General features: G+C 50.5%; 1 protein-coding gene across 2 annotated transcripts; it reads right to left on the bottom strand.

Annotated features, from left to right (window-relative positions):
• Positions 1 to 12,103: 12,103 nt before the first annotated feature.
• LOC118913359 (paraneoplastic antigen-like protein 5) lies at positions 12,104 to 19,477 on the bottom strand. 2 transcript variants are annotated; one of them, XM_057495456.1, is made up of 4 exons: positions 18,222 to 19,477; positions 16,804 to 17,960; positions 16,094 to 16,311; positions 12,104 to 15,200 (listed from the first exon to the last, which is right to left on the bottom strand). In XM_057495456.1, the coding sequence occupies exon 4, from the start codon at positions 15,081 to 15,083 to the stop codon at positions 13,764 to 13,766; it is 1,320 nt and encodes a 439-aa protein (XP_057351439.1). In that variant the 5' UTR covers positions 15,084 to 15,200; positions 16,094 to 16,311; positions 16,804 to 17,960; positions 18,222 to 19,477; the 3' UTR covers positions 12,104 to 13,763. The 2 variants fall into 2 exon arrangements, with proteins under 2 accessions (XP_057351439.1, XP_057351440.1); XM_057495457.1 differs by lacking the exon at positions 18,222 to 19,477 and having other exon boundaries at positions 16,804 to 18,027.
• Between the last annotated feature and the right edge of the window lie 7,950 nt (positions 19,478 to 27,427).

The following is a 27,427-nucleotide window of genomic DNA, read 5'->3' as shown; positions in this document are numbered from 1 at the left end:
TCCATGTTGGCTGCACCCCTGCATTCCACACAATGCCACCAGAAGGGAGGACAGGCAAGGCCCCAGCGGCAAGGCTTGAAGACAAAGAGTGGTCCCGTCATGTAGGAGAAGTGTGTCCCTCTTCTGGCAGGGCTGAAAACCCACGTGGGAGAGCACATCACCCTACTGACTGGGGGGAGAGAGAGGATGTTAATCAGAAAGTTCTGTTGGTGGTGCAGAGAAATGGTGTGAAAAGCCCTCAGAGGAGATAGGCATGTCTAGACCGGAAGACAGCTTGACAAACGGTGTGAGGCCTGCAGCAGGGGTATGGTGATGCTCTGGGTGCCAGCAATGGTTGGTGGGCAGTGGAGAAGGTGAACCAGATAAACGACACCTGCTATCACACCTTCCCCTGCCACTGAGTGCTGTAGACAGCAAGTGGCAAGCCCAAGGGTCCATGGTGCCTGCCTCCTAGAACCAAGGCCAGGCCATGAAACCCTGGGAAAAAAGTCTATAGGTAAGAACCTGGGGCTCCTTGTGGCATCTTGTCAGCCTCCGAATTGTAATATAGGATCAAAGATTGTCCTTCAGAGAAGAACTGGGCCTTGGGGCCCCTGAGGGTCTTGGCTCAGGCTCAGAGCACTCTGGTTAGGTAGCACTGCTGGCCCTGGCTGGCCCCAGACACCGGAGGGAGATGCGGCCCCATCGTGTGGGTGCTCCAGTGCATGGCCTTGCTTGCCGGGGACTGCGAACAGTCCTGGATGGAGTCCTGGGGCACATGGTTCTAAGTTGGGGAAGGTGGGAGGTGAAGACCGCAGGAGGGCACCAACGGATAAGGAAACTGAAGTGCCACTGGTTGGAAGTACGGAGACAGCTGGCCCACTGATAGACTGGGAAGAAATGGGTCAGCCAGCTGGAAGCGGAAGAGGTCAGGTCGTCGGCCCTATGAATCTGGTTGTGAAGGTGAAGCGGATGGGTGTCCCAGCGTCAGTACGGCTGTGACTAGGTGGAGGAGGACCGGCGGTAAGGAGGTCAGGGAGCCGAGGCCTGGGCGCTGGACGGATCCTTCTCACAGATGCCATGGTCGTTCGGGATGCTGGCAGTGTTGGGATGCAGAGGAGGACTGCTCGAGAGGGGCCGGAGCTGTGAGCGTGGGAGCGTTGGCCCTGCGGGGGACAGCAGGGCTTCCAAGCTCCAGGTTAGCGGTCCTGAAGAGGAACGCACATCTTCCACCCACTCATTTAACAAGCACCTATAAAGTGCCTAAGGTGGAATGCAGGAACAAACACTGTCATTTCTCCCCCATTCGATTTTGTACTTGTTAAGTACAGGGAGCCAATGAAATGTTTGTTGAGTGACTAAGTAAATATCAGGCACAATTTGAAAAAATGAGTAAGATGCAAGCTCCTCTCAGGTTACTAGGGGAGAAAAAAGACAATGGCTCATATTTAGTCAAGCCTTGGCACGAGCATAAGCAGAGTGTGTTCCCCTACATTATGGCTTTGGGGCCTCCTGATCATTCTGCCCTGAAGACAGGGAAGGGGTTATTATCTCAATTTTGCCCAGGTGACAATGGGCTCACAAGCATGAAAGGACTCGCCCAAGGCCACAGGAGCTCATCAGCATCAGAGTCGGGATGCCCGGTTTTCTCTCTCCCTGCCATTTGCCTAATAAGCACCACTTTGTTACCGTATGAAATATCCCTCTCTCAGGGCCGTGAACATCACCCTTTTTGGAGGGCTGTCTGAATTCAGGCTCCCTCTCCTCTTTTCCTCTATAAAGCAATTCCTTTGAACGCTCCCCACAGTCACTTCCTCCAGCATATTTTAAACAAGTGCGCATAGCACAGCCCGTTTAGGAGTGACCTCAGCATCCATTTGGAAGCCTGGAAAATGCATACTAAAACCCCTCGAAGCTCTCTTGCTTTGAGTTTCATTTTTCTCAGAATTTTTTTCTACGAAATTGTCCCAGTTAGCCACACATGGTGCACTGAGCAAAGTGCCACCCACAGAACAGGCCCTGAGAGCACAACCGTTGGAGTTTGCAAAGCAATGTAGGACATTTTTTTAAATCACGTGTTCACAGGAAGTCTCGCCTCCCACTGAACCAAGCGTTTCCCCTCACATTCTCCTGGACCTGCTTTCAGACTCTGGTCTTTGTGGCTTCACAACGAGATTGTTTCTTCATTAGCCTTTAAACCATGCTGATAATAGACTCTGGAATTCCTTTGGAGCTGCGTGGTGGGGAGCGGATGAGGCCGGAGGCCATCGCACCACCAGCATCCTCCTCCAGCAACTTCAGTCTTGCTCTGTGTTTTCTAGTAATTAACATCCTGTAAAAGCAAATGATGAATCAATATCTCGGCCCCACATTGGGTTTAGCTTAGGTACAAAATCCTTCAAATTTTCAGTTGTCAGTCTAAATAGATTAATTCGTCTTCTAAGCTTCAAAGTTACACTCCAGTGTCGTTTCCTAAGATTTACAAATAATTCTCCAGGGACAATGGAAGTTTCTTTGAATAAGCAGAGTCCTGACACTTTTTAAGTGAGGACGGTGGCCTCCTAACTGGCCTACTCCCCATTCTTGGCCCCTACCCCATCCACCAGGTGTACCCTGACTGCACTACTTCCCAAGGGTAACTTTGGGAGGCTCCCTATTGCCTAGAGAGTGACATATACACTCCTTAACGTGGCCCACTGGGCTCTCCCGAAGCCCACTCGCTTCTGCTTTCCCTCCTTGCCTCCCACCATATCCTGTCACACATAAACCCTTTACTCTACCTCACGGGTCTAGTCTCTGGCCTTCTGAGAGAGTCAAGCCTGAGTTTCTTAATGTCTTACTAGAAGGCCCCTGAACTTTGATCCAGGAATGATCCAATCCGTTGTCAGGACCTCCACAGTGCACGGATTCCTCTCGCTTTCAGTCCTAACTGAAGGGCATTGGAGAGAAGCGTAGCATTTTCAGAGAAGGATGCTATCTAGGAAACTTAGAAAAAATAATGCAGGCAAAAATCAAAGAGCAGGGAAACGGTGGAATTCACAGAAGGCAGGTGCTTCTCCTAACTGTAGTGACTCGTCCCCAGTCCTCTTGCCTGGAAGAGTTTATGAGGGCCCCCAACCTCCTAAGCCCTTTTCTTTGGAAGGACAGGAAGTGGACCATAATACTCGACTTGGCAACCTGAGGTAAATTCAGGTACGGCAGCTGCCAGGTGTGGTGGGATTGCCAGTCAGTTCCGAACTTGCTTTGTTTGAGCTCTGCTCTTCAGATATGTGTCTCTGGCTCCAGATAACCCTTCACTTCCATTCTACGAGCACCCGGATCCTCGAAGCGTCCTCTCATATCTAGACGTATGGAGAAGGAGGTTCTTCTCTAGGTGATTAACTGAAACCTTCATTAGTGAACAGGTAGATAAACCCTTGCCATGTCCTACTGACTGATGGAGCCACTAGTACATAACAGTTATCAAGCTGAAGTCCAGGGGTCAGTGTGTGTGTGTGTGTGTAATCAGCTTGCCTTTCGACCAGACCCCCAGCTGGCATTTGGGGCCCTGACGTGCAGCCTCCACTGTAGGCTTCTGAGCTGTCCCCAGGTAGGCTGTCCCTGGCTTTTGGACTTGTCCCATGGCCTGGAAGGCTGGGCCTGTTTGTGGGGTCTGCACACAGAACAGAGAGTGCCAGCCATTGCCCGTGGCCTCTGAGGCACTCCTGGAAAAGAAGTACGTGCATCTTGGGGTGGGAATTGTGCAACATCCATTTTCATTACTGGGAGATATTTGATTGTCAAAGGTGGAAGTTGGAAAGTATTTTTCTTTATCTTCTTTGCTGCTTCTTGCCTGTGCTCTGGAAACTTGAGGCTACTGGATTAAGCATCAATTGAGATAGCATCCAGATAATCAGGGCTTGCTTCAGCAAGTCTTCACCTTGCTCCGCTCTAGCTCAAGAAGGATTCTCAAATTCAAATAATTTAACTAACAAATATTTTTCTTTAAAGTTTTAACTTAAAATATTTGACTCTTTACTCCACCATAGGAATTATTTCTCAATTGACTGCAGAGAGGCAGAGTAGACAGAATTAAGCTGTTACTATTCTGCATGACCTAATGTGTTCAAGGTTATTTCTCTGTAAGATGCTTCAGAAGAGATGGACATTCCATTGTGTAGCATCAGAAATATGCCACTGGGCATACATTTGTGGAATCTCTTTTTTCTTATATAGGAAGATATTCCTTCTCCAGGAGGTATATTTTAAAATGAAAATGATATTGCAAACCTGTAAAACAAGAAAAATGATAACCCTGGACTCCCCAGAGGCAACAGCTGGTGGGAATTTCACTCACCCTTATTTTACAGACAGGGGAAACTGAGGCTCCAAGGGGTGACTTTTTGTCCAGTCACACACAGCTAGCTTATGTCTAACAGGCCCCGCAAAATCCAGGACAGTATCATCTGCTTGAAATGTGACCTGCAGTATTTACCGACGAAATAGGGCACCTGAGGTTGGTTTCCAAACAGCCCAGGCAAGGGGAAGGGCAGAGACGAAGCACGTTCGCCGTGAGCCTTGGTCTTGGTTAGGGCTGGGTGATGGGTGAGCGGGGGATCATTATGCTGTTCTCTCTCCGCCTGCTCATGTTGGCAGTTGACCTCAGTACTCAGCTTTCCCATGACGGGTCCTTCCGCCCCGCCGGGAAGGTCCGTACTGCACCCCCCGCGGCGTCTCCCGGGCGGTGTGCCCTGAGACCGGAGCGCTGGCCCACTGCGCGGGCGAGGGTGCAGAGAAGTACGTCCTGGAGGGTGCAGACCGCTGCCACTGCAGACAGCTCCCTCCTGCGGAGCAGAGATGGTGCTGCTGCAGAGCGGCCAGCCACCGCTAATTCTGACGGCGAGAAAGCGCCCTTTTCATCTCTCCCCGCTCACTAGTGTGGTAGGCAACATGAAGCCGCCCCCCGCCAAAGATGCTCACCTCGAATCCCTGGAATCTGGGATATAACGACAGCAGGTCCCTTCCTAGCGGCTTCAGTGAGTTATTTGGGTAATTCCGGCTTTGAGAAGAATTCCAATAAATCATCAGCAAAATTCCACATGCCCTCGGGAAAAGAGCAGCTCCTTCCCCTCCTTCTTGGCCCCAGGCTTTGGGAAGCAACCCTCTCCTTTCCATGCGCGTCCAGCAGGAATGCACTTGCATGGAGAGTGTCCCGGCCCAGGCGCTCACTCGTCACCCTGCCCTCCAGGGGACTCTTGTGCCGGTGCCCTGGCTGGGCTCCCTGATGCCATGCCGGCTCCTCCTCCCTGCTTTGGCAAGGTAAATGCTCCCACCAGACCCAGGCTGTGAGGGGGCCTCTCCCGGAACCACACAGCCTCCCATAGCTTCCCATCAGTCACGTGGATCGGGAAGTCCAGGGTGCAGATTTCTGAGCCTGGCATTGAAGGCTCCCAGGGACGTGGCCTTGACTTTTCTGGCCCTAACATGTGTGCCCCTTGCACAAGCACCCTGTGCTCCACTGCAGCATGAACTGGGGCTACTGTGGTCCTGAGGCTACTCTCATTAGTCATCTGGAAGTATTTCTGAATTTGTGACCCACCACTGTGGCAGTCTTACTGTCAGTCGTAAAAACCTGTAAGCCTCTGCCACCCCAAATCCCCCCCTTTTGGCAGGCACTACAGTGTAGCTGCTCTCAAGCCCCCATTGTCTTCACACAGGCCCTGGGAAGCCTTACTTCAGTTGTACTGCCTTGAACTTCCATCTCTCTTTCCTGACACCTTCCGGTGGAGCGAGTGGATGGTCAGTGGACCGAGGTTAGCCAGAGCTGAGGATCCTCTCCCAGACAGCCCAAGATTCTCATGTCCAGACAGCAAGTCGGACCTGAGACACAGGCCTTAGGGGAGAGTTGAGAATCTGAAGCCAAGATCAGCTGCACACGCCCTAACAGTGGGATTATATATGGAAGGTGGAAACTGGAGTCAGAAGCCAGGCTGAAACACGACTGAGAGGGACATGCTGGGAAGCAGCGAAGTTGCCAGTGTTCCAGATCAGCAGTGTTGGGTTACACTTGCGTCTCCGTTACTGATCATGAGGCATGTGACTCTGAACAAGTCATTCCTCCCACTTACCGCCTTCCAATGGCTTCCCACCTTTATGCTCGATGACAGTGAGCTCCACAGTATGCTCTCTTCCTGCATGGTCATCTTCACCTCCTTGTGCTCTCTTCCTCTGTGACCCGATCAGTCGTCTGGTCTTACCGGGCTACTTGCAGTTTCCATACAGACCGTTGCCTTCCCGGTCTCCGAATCTTTCCAGTGTTCTATCACCTGCCTGGATGCCATTCACTGCCTCTTCTCTCTCTCCTTTTCCACTCCAAGACCTCTCTTATGTAAATCTTCCCCTGCTCTCTCCATGGAATGAGTGTGCTTTTCTGTGGGCCTATGGCATCCTTCCCCTTCTTCCAATGGGTTTAGTGGTAGTCTTTTGTTCTCTCTCGCTTCCCTCGCAGATAGTGAGCAGCTGGGAGGCAATCTGATCCCAGGACCCCAAGCTCTATCCACACCCTCTGAAGCATTCGCCCAGCCCCAGCTGTGTGCAGAGTGGTCACTCAAGAAATACCTTTTGGAAGAATGTGTAAGTGAGATGTGTTGAGATGAGACTAAAGCCAACCAGATTAGCAAGATGAAATGTGATGTTCCTGGAAGGTTAGGATCGCAGGAAGAGATGGGAGATAAGGCCCTCAGCCTCCTTCCTCGGGTCGGTGTGTGTCACCTCAAAATAGTTGTTTCTGTCTGTGGCTCTGTGAGAGTGGCTCACCCAACTCAACGGGGGGGTGATCTCCACACCTTCAGGGTTGCAGTTTCAAGTAGGCCTCGGGGTGGGTTGGGAGTGGTAGGGTCAAGAGAACCTTTGGAGAGGAGAAACATGCTCATGAATGCCTCCCTGGTGTGTCCTCTGCCTTCTGTAGGGTCCCTAAAAGTCTACTGAAGTCACCACCCCAGTAACGGGCTCTTCAATCAATTTCATTTTGACCTGGTGTTAGAACCGTAACTGGAAAATCTTGCCTCTTATACCCTGAGGGCTTTGAAAACTTTATCAGAGTCCTTATTAAATTCCATATTTGAAGGCACCCCAATGGCATCTATAGGAAAAAATCCACAATAACAGCAACCAAAATAATGCTTAAAAACTTGGCTTTGTGGAGGATGGCTGCTTTTTTCTAATGTCAACCAGTCTGAGTTTTAGCACTTGCCACGGTTTTAAAACTGCTTCAAAATACTGAATAGATTTCAGGGAACACAAGGTTCCTGTTATGCCAATTTATAGCATATGATATAATCAACTGAAAAATGAGAACATATCAGATTGGTGGCATATTCAAATTCATTTGGTTGCTGCAATTTAACAGGGTTTATATTAAATATGATTGTGCCCAAGACCACATAAAACATAGGAGTTATAAGGAGCAAGATCAAATGTTTTTCTACGTAAGCACCTCAAACTTTACTCGCGTAATAGATAGGAGGCAAAGGTGGACTCCAAAACCAAATCTCAGTCGCTGCTTAGTCCTGGAGCCAGCAACTGACACATCTTCCTGGTGGCAATTTGTGAACCACACAGTGGTTCTTGCTCTGGCAACACTCACTTGTCGTTTTCCTCAGAGAAATCATGGTAGTGCCTGGCCTGTCTTCTTGGGTCCTGGAAAAACAGACACTAGGCCTCTTTAGCCCTTTGTGCCCCTCATGAGGCCAACATTCACTCTTTTCAAGCTGGAGAAACAACAGCACTGGCCCTCCCCAGGGCTGGGCCCTTACTCATACTCCCCACAAGCATCCCCGTTCAGCCCTACAGTTTCGCTCGCTGTGCGGTATTAGGAGAGGCCTCAGCAGCTTCAAATAATAGACATTTCTTCTAGACACCGGAAGTGCGATGTAGATGCTCCTGACGGGATGGCTCTCCTGCGGAGCTGTCTTTACAGTGGGACTCAGAAATTTGACAATCTTTCCATTTCATGATGCCATCATTATACATGCCTCCCAGGTGCCCCTGGCTTTCTGAGGGGACGGAAAATGGAAGGGGATGGGAAACGTGGAGGATAACACGCCTAAAACTTCATTACTTTGGCCTGAAAGTGACACACATCACTTTTGTTCACATTCCATTGTCAAAAAAATAAGGTATACGACCGTACCTAGATGTAATGGGTGACTGGGAAATGTAGTCATTGGCTGGGAAGCTACTTCCCATTATACTACGGAAACGGGAGCGCAGACACTGACCTAAACCACCTCTACCCCAGGCTCCCAAATTTGTATTTTGCCCAATATTCACTTATTTATTCACTAAGAAATATTTGTTGAGCTTCTACTCCAAAAACTAGAAATGAATCAGACAGGATCTCCACCCTCAAGGAATACACAGCCTAGTGGGGGACGTAGCCATGTACAAGTACGCTCCACTGTGTTCCTCCTATAAACGTGACAATCACATGCTGTCCACTTAGCCAAGGACAGAGACTTCTCAGCGATTGCTTTTGAGAATTTTCATACAACGTCCAGTTATTCATGCACGCGCACATTAATGCAACCAGCCTACACCGACAGAGGATGCGTGTGATCCTTTTGCCCTTCTTGGGAAGGTGGTCGAGTGCTTCCGGAAGAATGCTGAACCTCAGGGAGATCCCTCTGTCACCCCAGTTATTCCTGTTCTTCCTATTCCTGATGATCTTGGCTGTTTCCCTGCCTGGTATTGCTCTCTGAATGCAAAGCCTTAGTATAACTCAGTTAAAAACAAAACCTTTCATTACATCATGCTTACATCATTCTCTGCTAAAACCTCTCAAATGGGTTCCCATAACTCGGCATGAACTCTATACAAACTCCCCGGCCCATGAGGCCCTTTGTGACCTGGCCTTTGCAACTTCCTATCTTGGTGCTCTCACCGCATGCCAGCCCCACTGGCCTCGCTGTTTCTCAAATATGCCAAGCTTATTTTAATTCTTAATTTGCTGTACCCTCTACCCAGGGGGCTTTATCCACTAGTCTTTGCCTAAGTTGTGCCTTCTTGTCCTTCATATCTTAAGTCAAATGTCACCTCCGCAAAGAAGTCTTCTCTCATCACCCGGCCAATGCCAGTCTTGTCGTTGTGTTTTGCATACTGTGCAGCACGTGCAACCATGTGAGCAACAATCTTCCTTGATTATCTCTGTCTCAGGCTGCCCACCCCCAATGCAAATGGCAGCTCCATAGCAGCAGGCGCTTTGCTTGTCTTGCTCATTTCTCAGCCCCCAGCGCGGGAACAGGGAGACACGGCAGGTTGTCAGCGCAGGCTGGCTGCATTAATGTGTGTGTGCATGAATAAGTGCACATTGGGACATTACTGAGTTCTTGTCACCACTTGTGTTGCTAACGTTGCAGCCTTCACCAACTCCATGGCCACCACTGACATTGTCACTGTCTCCACAGCTCTCTTCTCTTTGCTTGTCTTGGCCAAACAGACAAGGAAAACTCAGAGCAACACTTTCTTTGTCCTTAAAGTGGAAGTACTTGGTGGTTACTTTGATAGTGAGAATCTTAAAATACATGTGAGGTCCAGGAACAAAGTTTTTAAAGGCTTTGCCATAGTTGAAAGAGGTGTCATAACGTTCATGTGTCTACAGCACCTGAGTGCCTACATGCTGCTCACAGATTCGGATTCTCTGGCTTCTTTAGACACAGTTCTAAGAAGCTGATGGCGCTTTCCCTGGATGCACTGCTGGCGCCTCCTCCCGTCCCTCACACACAGACCTTTCTCCCCCCGCATCCTGCCCTTGGCGCTCTTCTCTCTCCTTACACTCTCGTTTTTCGGATAGTCCCACCTGGCTTCAATGACAATCTCTACGGCACTCTTCCCAAGTCTCTCTGGCAGCCCCAGTACCTAAAGTGCTCCATCCACCTGCTGGGCAGAGAAAGCGCCCCAAGTATCCACCTTGAGCCCTCACACTCGCTGTATCCACGCCGAAACTCCTTCATTTCCCTTTTCTCACACCTCCTCACACCAGTCCGGCACCCTATGAGCTTATCTCTATTTTTGTGAGAGCCAGCTCATCCTGGAAGCCTCGAGGTCACATGCTGTCTGGGTGTTCTCCATGTCTTGCTCCCTATGTGCGGTTGGTGGACACCTCCTGTGAATTCTGCTTCCCCAGGAAATCTCAATTCTTGGTGCCATAGCCATTGTTCAGATCTCATTGCCAATCACCTGAAATAATTTTAGCTGCCAACTCCTTGCTCAGAATCCTCAGTGGCTATCTATACTGTATGAAAAATAGTCTTAATTCTTCACTCTGCCATTCAAGGGCTTCCACAGTCTAGTACCACTTTCCGTTCTGACATTATCTCCCCTTTACTCTAACTACAATGGACTCCTTGCATTTCTTTTAATACACCCTGAGATTTGTTGCCTGCATGCCTAAATTGTCTACATGTAATGATTTTACTGAACATTTACTGAACACCTATTATGTGCTGGGCCTTGTGATTGTGCTCGTAGTTCTCCTTTTGCCTGAAAGGCCCTTCTCTCCATCCCCATATTTGCAACCCTATCATTCTTCAGGAAGCAGCTCAAACACCTCCTCCCCCCAGTGTTCTTGAATAATTCTGGTGTAAGGATGTATTCCTCTTGGGCTGCTTTATTTAGCGTTAACTTTTTATAAAACCAAGAGTTTGCTATTTAATATAGTACTCTGTGCCAGGCAATGTGCCACATGCTTTACACATACAATGCATTTAACCCTGCATAATAGGGACTGTTACCACTGCCATTCTACAGGACACTGAAGCACAGAGATGAGTAAGACATGCAAGGCCACCCAGCTAGTACGCGACGGAGCTTAGATGTGACCCCAGCACGGGAGTCCGTGTTCTTCACCACTGTACTGTACCACCTCGCACTGTACGTGCAACAAAGCAAGACTAAGAGCAGGGGAGTTCCACCGGTTCGGTACAGTTTGTCTACCCGCCCAGCCCCATCACCCCTCCTCACCCAACGCTTGGGAATCAAGCACCCGCCCCCCCCCGCGTGCGCACAGCCCCCGCACCCGGGCAACTACGGTGACGGGTGTCCAGAGACGACCAACAGCAGGCCACGCTGCCCGACGGCCCCCGAGCCTCAGGGGCCCCCTCGGTGCCCTTGCGGGCAGCAGCTCCCTCCCCACCTCCGCCTGGGGGCGGCCAGGGTGCACACGGGCCAGACGCGCCTGCTCGGAGCCCGAGGCCGCTGGGAGCCCTGGGCGCCACAGGCCACAGGGGGAAGGGCGGCGGGAGCCCGGAGGCCGGAGGCGCGGCCCGGCCCATCTGTGGTCCTCGCGCGCCACCTGGCGGCAGAGGCCGCGCACGGCCGCAGGAGCACGGGGCCGAAGCCGCGCACGCCCCGACAGCCATTTCGCTTTCTGGACGGTCGCATTACCCATAAGCACGCGAGCCAACCCCGTCGCGGGAAATGGCGGTGCGCGCGCACATACGGCGGGCGCACGCTCGCTGAGACGCGCAGGCGCACATAGGGTGGTGTCCTGCAGGACCGTGTGCACTCGCTAAGACGCGTGCGGGTCGGGGACGCACACGCGCAGGCGCACGTTCTGCGCCCGCTGCCCGGACCCCTGGAAGGGAAGTGGAGTCTCTGTGTCCACCTCCTGTAACTGCCAATCCAAAATCTCCTTGCCTTCCCACGGAGAACAAAGTTCCCACGAGAACGTCTAAGTTGTAGCACAGTTGTTCTCAGACACTGAATAGACATGTAAGTAAACTGATAAGCTATTAAAAATATATCTATGCTAGAGCTTCACCCGAGGACTCTATCATATGCAGTCCCATGTTCTCCCTTCAATGTCTTACCCAAATTAATGACAGAGCTTTTTGTATAGACATTTGAGACACCCACCAGTGATCACATCCACCAGATTTTTCTTGACTGGAGCCATCCAGCCTTACGAAGAACTGTAAGCCACAACTCCATGGGAGGTAACCACACTTTGTGATTAAGACACTAACAGTCCTCTCTTAGACCCTATCCACAAAACCCAGCGCAGAATCGGGGTAACAGACTACTGTTGCTCTCCTGTCCCAACCACCAAGCAAACCCTTCCTGGGAATGCCCACAGCAGAGGCAAGTCTCAGTTGAACCATTAAGTGAAATTTATTGAAAAGAAACATTTACAGAAACCAGCAGACTGAACAGAAAATGACAGCAGGAAGAGGAACCTTTGACAGCCACTACAACTCATAGTCTTGGGCCCTCCCCACCACCACTGGGGTCCCTAAGGAGGTACCTCAGCCACCCCCACAATGTGGCCCTCCCACCATAGTCTTCCTTCCTGAGGGCCCCACGATGGGCCTGTTGCCAGGACACTGGATGCTGGCCATGTCCACCCATTCCAGGGAATCGCCACCCTTCTGGATGGTGTGCTATGGCCTACCCAGGACAGTCACAGGATGCTGGAAAGCAAAGCAGGGGCGCTCGGCCAAGCTGAGGGTACTGAGTCACAATAACAGCAGGGTGGCACAGGACAGCACAGTCCCCGTGGAGCCTCCCACTGTCCCCTCCGTGCCTGGCCTGCATCTTCCTTCCCAGGGTCTGCTGTGCGCTTTCTGGAACAGGGAGTGGCCTCCCCAAGGGGATGGTGAATGGGGGTCCTCCTCTCAGGATGCTCAGGAGGCTGGAACCCTTCAGATGGCCCCTCACATGTCCCAGGCCAGTGGGGGTGACAGACGTGTTCAGGTGCCCCTCACCGAGGCTGGGGCAGCCAGGCCAGCTGCCTGCGTGGGCAGGGTCTCGGGCTGGCCTTGGCCATCGGCAGCTGCTGGCCTGTGATTCACCAGGCCAGTCCCAGGTCTCGTTGAGTAGTCTCTGCAGGTCTCCAGTGTCACTACACAAATAGAGGCAGAACAAAGTCCCACCCCAACAAATCCTCTCTCCTCGTTCCCCTCCTCCTCCTCCTCCTCCTTTTCCTGCTACTTCTTGTCCTGATCTGGAACAAAAGTTTCGCTGCACATCTGCTCACAGCAAGTCCTGCTGGGGGGTACTGGCCCATCAGGTACTCGGTACCCTCACCTGCCAGGCTGAGCTCAGGCTCTGGCCTGCGGATTACAGTCTTTGTTCTCCTTGTTTCAATAGCCCTTCCAGGCTGCAGGGGTAGGGAAACTGCCTGCAGGCTGCCACTGGGCTTCCAGGGCCATTGGGTGTTCTGTTCTCACTTGTGCAGGGGCTCAAGGGTGCTGCATTCCTGGGCTCCCCTAGAGAAGGTGTACATGATCCTGAAGATAGGCTGGACCATGCATGACCCTCTCTGGGGCATTACTTCTCTGCGTCGCAGCTCTTTCTCACTGGCTCTGGCTCCTTCTGGAAGAGGTGGTCTCGGGAATGCTTATCCGGGTCCCAGGTGGCGTGGTGGCTGGTTGGCAATCTTAGTTCAGAGCACACAGGGTGCGTGTTTTGGGGTGACCAGGTGACAGGGCTGGTGCTGGAGTTCCAAGTTGTAACTTCTTCAGGTTCTGCCATGTTGGGATCCCCATCCCAGGTTTTGGAACCACGTGTGCTGGGTGTCGTAGACCCCTGCTTGTGTTGCCAGCACCTCCCTGATTGGAGTTTGGCTTGGCAGGTAGAGTCCCTGCCAGCTGGTGGAAAGCACAGGGGCTCAGTCCGGACCTGGCTGTCCAGCCCCTGGGCCCCACTCCAACCCCCTGCTGTCTGTGTGGACGGCCCCTTCCACTTGTTAACATTTTTCTGCTGTTTGCTAGGGCAGGGGGTCCCTGGGTCTCCTGAGCCTTCGCTTCCTAGGGCTTGGGGTGGCTCACAGACCCAGCCCCTGTCTCGTTTCCCGACTTCTCTGCTGCTGGCTGAGACGTCTGCTTTCCTGGAGGTTGCTTCTTAGCTGTAGGACATGCTGCCGGACTGGGGCCGGAGGAGCATGGCACTCGCTTGCGCTTCAGTGATGCGGCAGCCCTTTCCTGGCCGGTCCGCGTGCTGACCTCACTCGAGGGCCCTGCCTGCGGGATGGCTTGTGGCGTGGGAACACTGGCTTCCGCTGCCGCCTGCCTGCTGGAGGCCTGGCGGTTCTTCCCACCATGCTTCTGCTTCTCCTTTTTCACGGTCTTGGTGGTCTCCTGCTCCTCTTCATCCCGGATGAGCTTCATTAACTCCAGAAATGTGGGAGCACAGCCGTGCTGATCCAGGGGCTCCAGCTTGGCCCGGACGGTGGTGGTCATGCAGGCCTGAGCCAGGACATGTTTTAGACGAATCATGTCTGTGCTCCACACCGACAAGGGGCTGTGCTGCACAGCTTTCTGCAGCAGAGGCTCTGACCGTAGCAAAAAACAAGAGGTTTTCTCTCCAGACTTCTGAGAAGTCTGGAGGAATTTAAACTTCGCGGCTCTGCAATCCTCTTTATTCCCAAAGATCTGCTTCAGGGCATCCACGCACTGCTCCACTGTCATAGAGTCGTTGTTGGCCCGGAGCACCCGCATAATGGACAGGGCAGGACCCCGTAAGCTCTCCACCAGGCGCCGCCTCTTCTCCACCTCAGACACTTGCAACATCTGCATCATCTCAGTGACCTGCTCCAACCAGACTTCAAAGTCCTCTTCTCCCGGGCCTGGGAAAGCACTTCCTGAAAACACTTTCAGTTTTTGGTCCGACATGCTTTTGTTCAGAGGTTGAAAAACTGGTGGTTTGACATTGGCCAAGCCTCCTGCCTCCATGCCCTCAGTGGGAGTGCTATACCCCAGGGTTCTGGCCACATCTGCCATTGTCCGGCCCTCATCTTTTAGGAAGAAGTGCAGTCTACTGATAAATTCTTCATCTGGATTACGGGGCTTTACCACCACTTCCCAGACACCTCCCTTTCCCGGTATCTGTCTGGGCAGTGTAGCATAATTGACAGTGTCAGCCAATTCGATTAAGACTGCTTTAGCATTGTCTTCCTTCCTGAACATTCTGCCCAGCACCCTGTAGGCACACAGGGGCTGCAAGCTGGCCTTCACAGTCTCTTTAATTTCGGCCTCAGTACACTCCACAGGGATGCCCACAATCAGCAGGGCCTTCCTGGGGTCCAGGTCCATTCCCTTGCACCAATCCTCTAACAGTGTCATGGCCATTGCGCCCACTTTCTATGGATTGATCTAATACTAGGGGCAGTGATCAGCTCACAGAGTTTGATCCTGACTCAAATAATCCCGAGCAATGCCAGATACGAAGAGAGAAGTGTCCACAGCCTGTAAGGCAAATAGAGTGAGAGCATGATTAACGCCCACCCCCCAGAGCCCCTTCTCTGCTCCCACCTCCACTCCCAGGGATCCAGCCCCTGCTCCCAATGGCTTCCCCCATCATTTGGTGAAGGGTTCTCCTCAGGCCAAGCCTTCCCCGCCTCATTCTCTCCCTGATGACCTCCTTCAACCATGGGTTTCTCCTCAAAATCTGAGGGCTCTGCTGTGTGTGCTGCAGGTCAGTGCCAGGAGGCAGGGCCTGACACCTAGGGGTACCAACAAAGCCCTCTAAGTGGCACAGGACAGAAGAATGTCCTACTCTGCAGCTCACGGTCCTTGGCAGGCTCTTCACCAAGGCAAAGGGTAGAGGAAGGAGATGCAGAGATCCCTGATTTCTTGAAAAATGCCCAACAGATGAGGAAGATGGCTGGAGCACTGCACAACACAGTGAAACTGGTGGGTGTGGAGAGCACATGACAAGCTGCAGTGTTGCCATGGATACCAAGAACAGCATGGATCATGGGTGTCTATCACAGAAGGGTGTTGTGTGGTAAGATTAAGGCCCTTGAGGCAAGAGGTGATGTTACTAGCCTCTAATCAAGGACATGTCCTAGCAACAAAGGGGATGGGGAAGGGAGGGTTGGGGGGGTGGACGGCAAGGATGGAGTGCTGAAAAAATGAGAGCTTGCAGTTTCAAACTGTGTGGAACCTGGAATTGAGGGCAGAGAAGGGACCCAGAAAGGGAGTCCAGAAAGGACTCCAGTGTCACACTGCACGACACTGACAACTCTCTCCCTAGGTGTGACCCTATTCTGCAGAGCCTGTAAACTTTGGTAGGCAGAGGCCTCTCCCAAAACAGGCCCTGCTGGCAGTGTGGATGCTGGGATTCCACTGGCACTTACCACTTGGTCTGTCCTTTAGCTCTGTCCACAGTCAGGCAGTTCCTGGACCAAGGCGGTGGGCACTGCTCCACTGGATCTGTCCAAAGCAAGTCAGAAGTATCTTGCTATGGTTCTGCACCATGTACCCGTGCTCAGGCTGTGCCAATCCCTAGTCCGCAGAGCTGTCCATGAGTATGCTGGTGCAGGGACATGTGAAACTGTTCGACTGCGGTCCGCTGCTGGAGCAAAATGGACCATTCGCTAAGATTACCGCTCCATCCTGAATTCCACTCCCATTCTCAAACCCCATCTCCTGCGCCAAAGCCCCACTGCTCCCAACGCCCCACCCCTCTCACCAAGTCCTGCCTCCACTGAAGCCCAAAATGTCCTCCGAGTCGCACCCCGACCAAGCCCTGTCCCCACCTGAAGTCCCACCCCTGATACCAACTCCACCACCACAGAACCCCAATGCCTGCGCCCAACCAAGTCCTACCCTGCCACCCACACCCACAGGCAACCCCTCCCGAGTCCCATCCCCCACTAAAGCCCATTCCAAACCAAGCCCTACCCCTACCAAAGCCCAAAAGTTGCCCTAGTTCAAGCTACGCCCTGCACCTTCCAAAACCCTGTCCCCACCAAAGTCCATCTGCTGTTGCCAAGCATCCGCCCTCATTTGCTTGTGCTCCCAACTCTCACCCTAAGCCCCCCTCATCCTTTCACACACACCCTACCACCAACACCCCCATATTCTAGAGCAGGAATCCATCTGGTCAGTGGAAGCTGGCAGAGGCCAGGAGAAGAAAGGCCAAAGCCGCTTTCCCTCTAGGAGTTAGGCCCAGAGCCGCCTGTCCTGACTGCAACGGCTCTGGTCAGGATTCAGTGTGAGGTAGGTTCCGAATTCCAGTGCCTGGAAACGGCAGGCTGATGGGCATGATCTAGTGGGATCTCACTTCAGTGACTCAAATGCTGCAGATCTCTTGACTATGTTTGGAGTAGCAAGGCTTCAAGTCAGTAATTATTGTTTCAGTATCAGGAGTTGTCATGTCTTCGTGACACATTTATTTTGCTTTATTTGGCATGCAAAAGAATGCAACAGAAGAAAACTGAGTTAAATTTCTGGTTTTAAAATTTAACACTAAAATTAACTTGAAAATGAACTCAAGGAGCCCCAACAACTTTGTAACCACTCAGAGGAGGCAGTTTCTCTTTGCTCTCCCTATTTTCTGAGCCTCAGGGTCAGAGATAACGCAGAAAGCTGATTTGGCAGAGCCCAAGCTGTCCTGTCCCAGGGTGCTGAGGAGGAGCCAGTAAGATAAACAAAAAGCAACCGAATCAGTGCAAGAATGTCTGCTTAGATCCTTGTAAACTGCTACTTGGTGTGGCTCTGAACACCACAGCCTCACATTTTCCCCATTTTTCCCACATTTCCCACATTTCTCACACATTTTTCCCATTAAAAGCCCCAACTTCTTGTGCTTCAGGACAGTGGTTCTTTAAAGCACAAACCTGCAACTCTCTCATTTGCCACTAATTAATAAACAATTTCTTTTTGTAGCTCTGGGAGGAGGGGGTTCCCCACCCGGGGCACAATCTCTATGAATTCAGACAGACTAAATAAAGGCAAAAGCAAGAAGTTAGGGATTCAAGAGGGTTACCACATTTATTCTCACAGCTGCAGGTCTCAGTCTCTCCTTGTGTCCGCTGTCCCGGCTCCACACGAAGCTCTCTGCTCCCACGCTTTGGCTTAATTCTCCAGGAGCGCTGGGGTTCCACGGCTCTCTCCCTGCTCTCCTGGCAGCATCTCCCTTCCCTTTTCCTAGCACCGGCAGGAGCTCTGTAGGTGGGTCTTTGGTGACTGGCACATGCCTGACCAATTATGTACCAGGAACTGAGGGGAGGAGAGAGTGGGCGTTTCCTCACTACCCCTCCCCTGGACAGGTAGGTACTCCTGTGACTGAGCAGCCAATCTGTCCCATGTAAACATCCCATAAATGTGCAAACAGGCTTATATATATATATATATATATATATATATATATATATATATATATATATATACACACACAACGATTTTTTAAGGCCAAGGTTGGGGGGAAATCCTGGTCAGAAATCCCCATTTTCCCCACACTCCACTCCCCAGGATTCTCACCTCACAATCTACATGCCCACAATCGTCCATGATGATCCCTGTACAAGAAAGCTGGAGCACTGCAATCAGATTCCACAGCAGTAACAGAAGTCACTAATAATACACAAATAATAACAGAAGCTATGATACAAATAACAGCAAAAGCAGGACAATCCTCAAGCCCGAGTTCCAGCTGGGTTCAAGGCCCTACACACATTAAGTCCACAGCTCACACACTCCACAGTAGGCCTGCAGCTGAACTGGCAGGGGACTCCAGGCATACTCAGCAAGCAGCAGCTGTGGCTGGGCGGAGGTTCCAAGCCACAAAGACTGTAGAAGAAACTCACCTTAAAGGCTGTACAATACATGTTCTAATGACACCAGCATAGGCAAACCCTTTCCCTCAGGTAGGATGTATGCAAGAGAGTGGTCCTGTGATAGGGCAGTGACAGGAACAGGGTCCCATCCCTGTCTAGTATACCAGATCTTTGCCCCTCTCCCTGTCGGGATTACAGAGGAGTCTATGTATAGTACTACTGGAGGTCCATGCACTGGACATAATGCTAAAACAAAGCTCCCCAGTAAAATGCTCTTACCTCCAGCCATTTGGGGTATACTATTGTGATCTTTGGGGGGCCACTCTGCCATTATTCCAGGAACACACAGGAGGCCAGCTTCCAGGCCTTGTCCCCAAGGTGCCAGAAAGGTCAGCCGTCACTGGTCCATGTGTTGAAATGTCCAAGGCATTGTAGTCTCCAGGTTGCCGTGGGACCCAGTCACCCAATGCTCTCCTGTCAGGGCTCTTCTGACTTCTTTGAAGATCAAAGGCAGGCCCCACTGATGGGCTACAGCCCACATTGTCTTCTGCCCCAAGGTGGGCTGTCCTGCTAGCCAATGCACCTGGGCCAATGCATCTGCTTCATTCCCTGGGGAGGCCAATAGCAAACGGCCTGCAAGCTGCTGTCAAAGGCCCGAGCCGTAGCTGTCTTCAGACACATACACATCCAGCTCACAGGGCCATGATGGGTCCATCTCACTCAAGGCTTTCATGGCCTCGACTGCCTGTTTTGCAACAGTGAAGGAGATGCACACATTTCATTCCAGCCCCACCTGATGCATTTTTGTACCAAATGGCATAAGGGTCACAGAATTTGTATCAAGAGCAGGATAAATACTCTCCAGTAGCCTACAAGACCCCAAACCTCTTGCAATAATGTCACATTTATCTGTAAGAGAATCAGAGGGGAGCATGACTTCATACACAGTATTAGATGCCCTTGTTCCACAGACAGTGGGGGTCCTAGGAAACCACTCAGGGTCACGGTGAATCAGGGAGCATTCAGCTCCTGTGTCCAGCAGGGCCAGGACACACTGCACATTCACTAGGGACTCATTAATTGATCAACATGTGGCCTCTGGTGCCAGAAGCCCTAGCCAGTCCCTGAAGGAAGGCGTCTTGAGCCTCCCCTTAGTCAGACCGTAACACCCAGTCGTCTTCTGGTAAGGGTCCAGACGGAGTCTGCGCACTCTCCCCCGTGAAGTCCTGCAGACACACAGGCTGGACATGTGGCTTTGTCTCTGGCTTCCATCTCTTGGTCACCAGCCAGTGGAACTATTGCTTCAGCTTCACTTGCTGCCACGGCTCCAACAAGATCTTATTTCGCTGCCCATCCAGTTTCTCTTTTACTGCCCCTGCCTTTATCAACTCAACCCACATCTGGGTCCTGGAGACCTTCACAGGACCTTCTAGACTCTTTCTCTCAGTAGCAGGTCACACTGTTTTCCATCCCCTCCTTGCTTTTGCCTCTCCAAGATCTGCTACAGTACGAGTAACCTCATTTATGGCTTGCCCTAAGTGAGGGGCAAGAATAGCTATTGGGGACCCAAAGAAGGATTGGGGAGTTGTTTGAAGCACCAGATGTTTCATTCACACTGTAACAACTCTTCCTCTGGATCCTGATGTTCTGGGTTATGAATGGCATTCTTCACACCCAACTCCTGTAACACTTGTTGGAGCTCAGCATATGTCTGCCATCTAGCAGGGAAAGATGGCAAATCACCCTGATCAGGCCATACGGCCTAGAGCATGGCCATTAGCCAATCAAGAAGGATGTGGTTTTCTGGGGTCTGATAAGCATTTTGTGATCTCTGCTGGAGGATTGGGTGAGTCATCAGGGAAACCAGTTGCCCCATTTCTGACCCAGACAAAAATAACTCCATCCACCCCTAGGTCCCAAAGGTGCAAAAGCAAGGCTGATACAGGATCCAAGGGCTTCTGCTGAAACCAGGAGCTCCAAGCCACCAGCTCAGCCTGGGTATAGGGGTGGGGCATTCCCAACCTGGGGAGGGGACTGCTCCTCTCCCTGGGGAACTGCTGTTGCTGTGTCTTTACTTTCTTAACTATAACCAGGAGGGCTTTCAACAAGGGAGGGGCTGGTGCCTCTGGCAGTGACTCCAGCAGGGAGAGCACAGGCAGCAGTTCTGCCCTCAATTCCACCCTCTTGTCCAGCTCTGGCTCCTCCTCCCCTGAAGTCTGTTCCACCATTTACAGAGTGGAAGTCACCACTCCTTCCTTCACCTTCCCCATGGCATCTTGCAGCCTGCATTCTCTGGTTGCCCCTTCTCATGCCACCAGTCCATCCCTCAGCAGCGCTATCTCAGTCTTTAACCTTTTCCCTCCCTCATAGCATCCCACAACTCATGTTCCTGTTCTGCCATTTCCTGCAGAAGTGTGCCTCGCTCCATGGTAACCCTGTCTAATGCTTTGAGAAACATCCAACCTACAGTTCCCGCCACCTCATGGGCATTCAGTTCCCCTAAGGAATCCCCTATTTTGTGGAGGGCCAACTCCACTATCTCAGGGGTCCCTCCCCCTCCCAGTTCTGGGGAGGGCTCCTCTCCTCTAGGAGGCACCTCACCCCAGAGCAAATCCCCACTGGAGGGTCCCCACCATCCACAGGCGCAGCCTGCTGAAGTATCGCATCCAGAAGGACGCCCTTTGGTTTTACCAAATCCTGCCGACTATGCCAAAATTTAGGAGGAGGGGGTTTCCAGCCCCAAGGCAAGTTATCTATGAATTCAGTAAGACCAAGTAAAGGCAAGGGCAAGAAGATGGGGATTAAAGGAGGTTACCACGTTTATTCTCATGGCTACACGTCTCAGTCTCCGTGCTCTCTACTGTCCCAGCTGTGCGTGAAGCTCCCTGCTGCCATGCTCTGGCTTAGTTCCCCATGAGCACTGGGGCTCCATTACTCTCTCCCTGCTCTCCCAGTGGTGCCCCCCTTCCCCATCCCTAGCACCAGGAGGAACTCTATGGGCAGGTTTCTGGTGACTGGTACGCCTGACCAGTTACATACCTACCAGGAACTGAGGGGAGGAATTTCCTCTCTACCCCTCCCCTAGGCAGGTGCTTCCATGACTGCCCAGCTGCTCTGTCCCTAGTAAACATCGTATAGATGTGCAAACAGGCTCTTACATGTCTATACAATGGGTGCTATATGGCCAGGAGGGAGTCCGGGTCAGAAATATCCATTTTCCTTTTCTCAAAATGCTGTCATTGTGTTCTGTGATTTGACTTTGATGACAAGGACCAGTTTTTGGTAAACAGATTTTGGGAAGCCTGCCTGGAGGGTCTTTGCCCCCGTTGATGTGGGTGCCCTCTCCCACCGGCTTCCAGTTGGCTGCAGCAGTGCCAGGGCTAACCCAGTCACGATGCCAGTGGGGAGGAGGGGACACCCCAGAGAGTGTGAGAGCCCCCACTGGGCAAGCGGCCTCTCTGAGGAGGAGACAGGGAGCCCCAGCAGAGGACAGAACTATCGCTGCTTGAATTCTTGGAGGAAAGGAAACATTTGGAGCAGTCGCAGCCCGGCTAGTTCGATAAGCCTCCCAGTGTGCACGCTGAGCCCCTCGCCCCTGCACCTTGGAGGAGGATTCCCCCCATTAGGCTCTGCGAGGGGCATTTGTGGTGCCAGCTGGCCTGGAGGTCAGGGTTAAGTAAGACAGGGAATTTTTCAATCTTTTGATTCTCCTTTTGCATTTGGGGAGAATAGTTCCCATTTGATTTGTTGGCCTTGGGCTTTTTATTTAAATGTGGTGGTGGGTTCCTTTGGTATGTGTTTTCTTTTTGTTACTTGCCTGTTTGTGCTATTGTGAACCATCTTCCTGTCGAGGGAAATCTTTGATCTGTCCTCGTTGGGTGTAGCTATTTGTGTCATTTGTTATGTGTTTGTCTTGAGAATGGGAGGCACCGTATCTATACCATCTGAGAGTTCTTTGGGATGTGTTCTAGCTGAATGGTCAACTTACAGCTATAAGCCCATAATTAGAAAGAAAATTATCTTTTATTGTAACACTGCTTGGTCAATGTATGTGTTTGAATAGGAAGAAAGGTGGCCTTTAAATGGAAGTTTAAGTTATTATAATATTTTGAAATTGGAATTATTTTGTCAAAGGTCTAGTAAATGGGATGAAATTCCCTATGTGCAAGTTTTTGTGCAGCTCCCCAATAAGAACTCTGCAAAAGCAGGCTCTAAATTCATGGTGCAAAGAAAACAGAAGGTACAGGTGTATGAGGGTTCCCAAATGCCTGAATAAAAAGTTGATGAGGAAGTTACTAGAATATATCTTAGGAACCCCTTCAGTCCCGATCTGTCTGGGCCCAGCCACCAGCCTCCCTGCTCATATATCCACCTTTGCCTGTGGAGGAGGCCCCTGTAGGGGAGCAAGTGGCAGCTGTGGCTCCCGAGGACCTGTACCCAACAGACTGTGACTTGGGTGTAGAGACAGGCTCTCCTTTTAAGACCTGACAGGGCACCCCATTTGGCCAGGGAGCCCCCACTTCTGGGGCCGGGCAATTTCCTTTGCAGCAATACCCAATAGAGGGAAGGACAACTAGCAGGATGCTATTGGACTTATACTCCATTTTCTACGTCAGATCCACTGAATTGGAAAAACTCCAGTCTGGCCTATAGAGAGGACCCCCAAAAGATGGCTGAGCTTTTTGCCACAATTTTTACTACTCACCACCCTACCTGAGCAGACCTGCAGGCATTTCTTAATATATTGTTAACCTTAGATGTGTGCAGACTTGTTATATAGAGGGCAAGAGGAAGCCCAGTGCCTGCCTGGTGAGGACCCAAACTAGACTCTAAACCCTGTGGGAGCTGTCCCTGTTACAGAGCTTAATTGCAACCCCGGTGAGGAGGCCAGGAGAGCCCTCCTAAATCATTACAGGAGACACATTTTGGCTGGCCTACAGAAGGGGGTCCCCAAGCAGAGGAATTTGAATAAAATACAGGAAATTCAACAAAAGCCTAATGAGGATCCCTCAGAATTTTTAGAATGAGTGTATCAAACTTAGAGGAAATACACTGATGCAGACCCTGAAGCCCCTGAAAACATACATAGTCAATATGACTTTATCGGACAAAGTGCACCCGATATTCATAAGAAATTACAGAGAGTAGATGGGGCATTAGGATGAATCCCTCTCAACTAGTCAACATTGCTTTCAGGGTTTATAATGCTGGAGAGGAAAAGAAACTGAAGCCAAAACACATCCTGTTGGCTTCACAAACTCCTGGTTTTTGAAAGCTCCAAAAGGGTCAAGAGAGAAAGGGACATTGTCCACTTAAAGAAAATAAGTGTGCTTATTGCCAGGAGGAGGGCCTCTGGAAAGAAGATTGTCCAACATTTCAAGGGACCAGGGAGATGAAACGTCCTCCAAAAAGACAAATGGCAACCAGAACCCCAGACTCAGATAATCAGTAAAGGGGCCCAGGATCCCTAGGCCTAATTGACAGTGGGGACACGATTGATTGATTTTTCTCATAGATATGGGAGCCACCTATTTAGTTTTAAATCTAAAATTAGCCTTGTTCAACAAAGACTCAGCCACTGAGCAGGGGTGGCCGGGCAACCTCAAATGAGACCATTACCACAACCTGCAGAGGGCCAGCTTTTGTATATGCCTGCTTGTCCCATGCCTCTCCTAGGATGAGACTTGCTTTGTAAGTTTAATGCCCAAATAACTTTCTTGCCTGAAAAGCAACAGCTCTGTCCACAGGTCCCTCCTGAACCTCTCTGCACCTACAGAGCTCACCACAGAAGAGTGGAAGAATGAAGATCCTTTTCCTCCGGAGATCTAAGAGAGTGACTAAAACTGGCCAAATTTTTGAGACACGGTCTGATTCAGCTATGCCAGTCCCCCTACCATACTCCAATTCCTCCTGGGAAGAAGCCTCATACTAATGAATATATGTTTGTAAAAGACTTGAGGACCACTAATGATACTGTACAAGACATACATCCCATTGTACCAAACCCATATACCCGCCTGACAGCACTCATGTGGGATTATGGGTGGTTCTTAGCATTGGACTTAAAGGATACATTCCTCAGCAATCTGTTGAAGGAGGGGGCCCAACTATTGTTTGCTTTTGAGTGGCAAGATCCTCAGACTAAAGTTACTGCTCAGTACTGTTGGACTGGACTGTCCCAGATTTAAGAACTCTCACATTTCATTCAGTGAAATTTTGGCAAAAGAGAGTTTTACAATTAGATCGGGGCATTCTTTCACGGTATGTGGACGATCTGCTTATAGCAAGCCCAGAGTTTGAGCATTGTTTGACTAATACTATTTTCATGTTAAATCATTTGGCTGCACATGGATAGAAAGTGTCACCACACAAGGCTCAAATTTGTAAACAGCAAGTGACTTACTTGGGTTTCCAATTGAGGAAAGGAATTTAAGCTCTGTGTGCATGAAAAACAAGGAATTGGATTAGGAGTGCTCATACCACTGCTGGACAGTGTGCCACGACCAGTAGTAGCATATCTGTCCACAACTGGAACATCCTGGGAGGGGCTGGCTTCCCTGTCTGTGAGCAGTAGCTGCCCCCTGTGACTTACTGCAGGAGGCTCCACATCAGGTCCTGACTTTGTTAGAACAGAAAGGAGGCTACTGGCTGACAGCAGTGTGGCTAGGGAGATATCAGGCCATGCTTCTTGCTAACCCCAATGTGAAATTAAAGACTGCATCTACCCTAAGCCCTGCCACTCTACTGCCTGCCCAGGAACACGAACAATTACAGCATAATTGTTTGGAAATTTTAGAGACTGTCTTTTCCAGCTGGATTGATCTCATTGACCAGTCCTTGCCCAAGCCAGATTGGGCCCTGTTTACAGATAGAAGCAACTTCATGGAAGATGGACACCAAAAGGCTGGAGAGGTGGTGACTGCAGCAGAGTGGGTGGCATAGGCAGCAGTGCTGCCATCTGGAACCTCAGCTCAAAAGGCAGAATGAATTGCCCTGACTGGAGTCCTTCATTTGTCCAGTGGGAGGAAGGTAAACATTTATACGGACTCTGAGTAGCCGTTCATGATTCTGCCTGCCCACGGAGCAACTTGCAAAGAAAGTGTTGTTAACAGCAGGACATAAAGGATGCAACTGAAATACTTAGCCTTGTTGCAGGCAGTGGCCAAACGTGAGCAGGTGGCCATCGTGCACTGTCCAGGGCACCAAAAACTGGAGAGCCGTGTGGCCCGAGGAAACCAGGGAGCTGATAAAGCTGCAGAGACAGCAGCCCAAGGGGACTCCTGTTTAGGAGCCCTACTACCTCAGTGAGGTTTGGACAGATTCAAGCCTCATCATACAGAAGAAGATGAAAAGAGGGCCAAACAGTGGGGTTTTTGATAAGTGGGATGAAAATTCCAGATGCAAGTTGAACTCCCACACACTAATATTGCTGCCAGAGGCCCTGCTCAAACTCATAATGAGATAACTGTATGACAGTACTCATTATGGACAAGATGTCCCGATGGACTTAGCAACCCCACATTTAAAGGGCTTCCTTACAAAAGACTGTGCAGCAATGTACTCAAAGTTGTCAGTTATGTGCCCACAATAATCCTAGAGAGGAAAGACTCCTGTTAGAAAAGGGAGCACAGAGTATTGGAAATGGTCCCTTGGAAGATTGGCACAGGGGCCTCACCAAATGCCCAAGACTACAAGGAACTTCAGATACCTGCTAGCTTTGGTTGACACATTTTCAAGCTGGCTAGAAGGTTTTCCTGCAAGAACAGAGAAAGCCACTGGGGTGGTGTAAGCCCTCCTCAAGGAAATAATTCCTAGATACAGATTCCCATCAACCCTACATAGTGGTAACAGACTGTCCTTTGTCTCAGAAGTGATTCAGCAAGTAAGTAAAGCTTTACAAATAAAATGGAAACTGCATGCCTCATGGAGGCCACAATCAGTGGGAAAAATGGAAAAGATGAATCCTACTCTTCAGAACACCATTGCTAAACTGCAAATGAACTTCACTGACCACACTCCCATTGAAATCGAAGGTGAGAATTGATAGTGAGGATTGCAATAGAGGAAAACTGAATTAAATCTCTGGGCTTAAAATGTAAAACTAACATTAATTTGAAAATGAACTCAAGTAGCTCCAAAAACTTTGTAACTAACAGGTGACAATTCCTCTTTGTTCTCCCTGCTTTCTGAGTCTCAGGGTCAGAGAGCAGGCAGAAAGCTGATTTTGCAGAGCCCAAGCCATCCTGTTCCAGGGCACTGAGGAGGAACTGATAAGAGAAACAAAAGGCAATTGAATCAATGCTTAGTACATCTTCTTTGACCCTTGCAAGTCGCTCCTGCATGTGCCTGTGAAGCCCACAGTCCCTCTCCCACCATCTCCCCTTCAAAAGCCCCAGCAGCTTGTGCTGTAGGGGACAGTGGTTCTTTAAGGAGCAAGGCTGCTACTCCCTCATTTGTTAGCAAATTGATAAACCATTCCTTTCCTTTCCTCAGAACCTTGTCATTGGGTTTTGTGATTTGACTTTGGTGACAAGGACAAGTTTTTGGTAACAAGAATAGGCTTTTCTATAATGTTTTAATGAAAATATTTAAAGCAAACAAAATTTTAAAGGTTATTGAGCAAGATACTTACAGGCATCACCTCATTTCCCTTTAACTGCAGATATTGCCTATATCTGAGAAAGGAAACAGAGACCTCAATACAACTTACTTAATAGGAATACACTCTAGACAGTGTATTCATTCCCCTGCCAAAAAAAGTAGTTACCTGGTGATGTCAGAGAGTCACAGACCCCAAATAGGACACTTTACCTGAGAGCTCTCCTAACACCAGCCCACTGTGGCCCTGTGAAGCCACTGCATAGTACAGATATCATAAAGGGAGATACCACAGAAAGAGGTTCTGGTTCT

Source organism: Manis pentadactyla, chromosome X (assembly GCF_030020395.1).
Source record: "Manis pentadactyla isolate mManPen7 chromosome X, mManPen7.hap1, whole genome shotgun sequence".
Lineage (NCBI taxonomy): Eukaryota > Metazoa > Chordata > Mammalia > Pholidota > Manidae > Manis > Manis pentadactyla.
The sequence above is the reverse complement of the archived record's forward strand: the minus strand, read 5'-3'. Positions and strand labels throughout refer to the sequence as shown.

Excerpts from the sequence above, each read along its gene's own strand:
- LOC118913359 (XM_057495456.1), bottom strand. The coding sequence starts at position 15,083 with ATGGCCATGACACTGTTAGAGGATTGGTGCAAGGGAATGGACCTGGAC.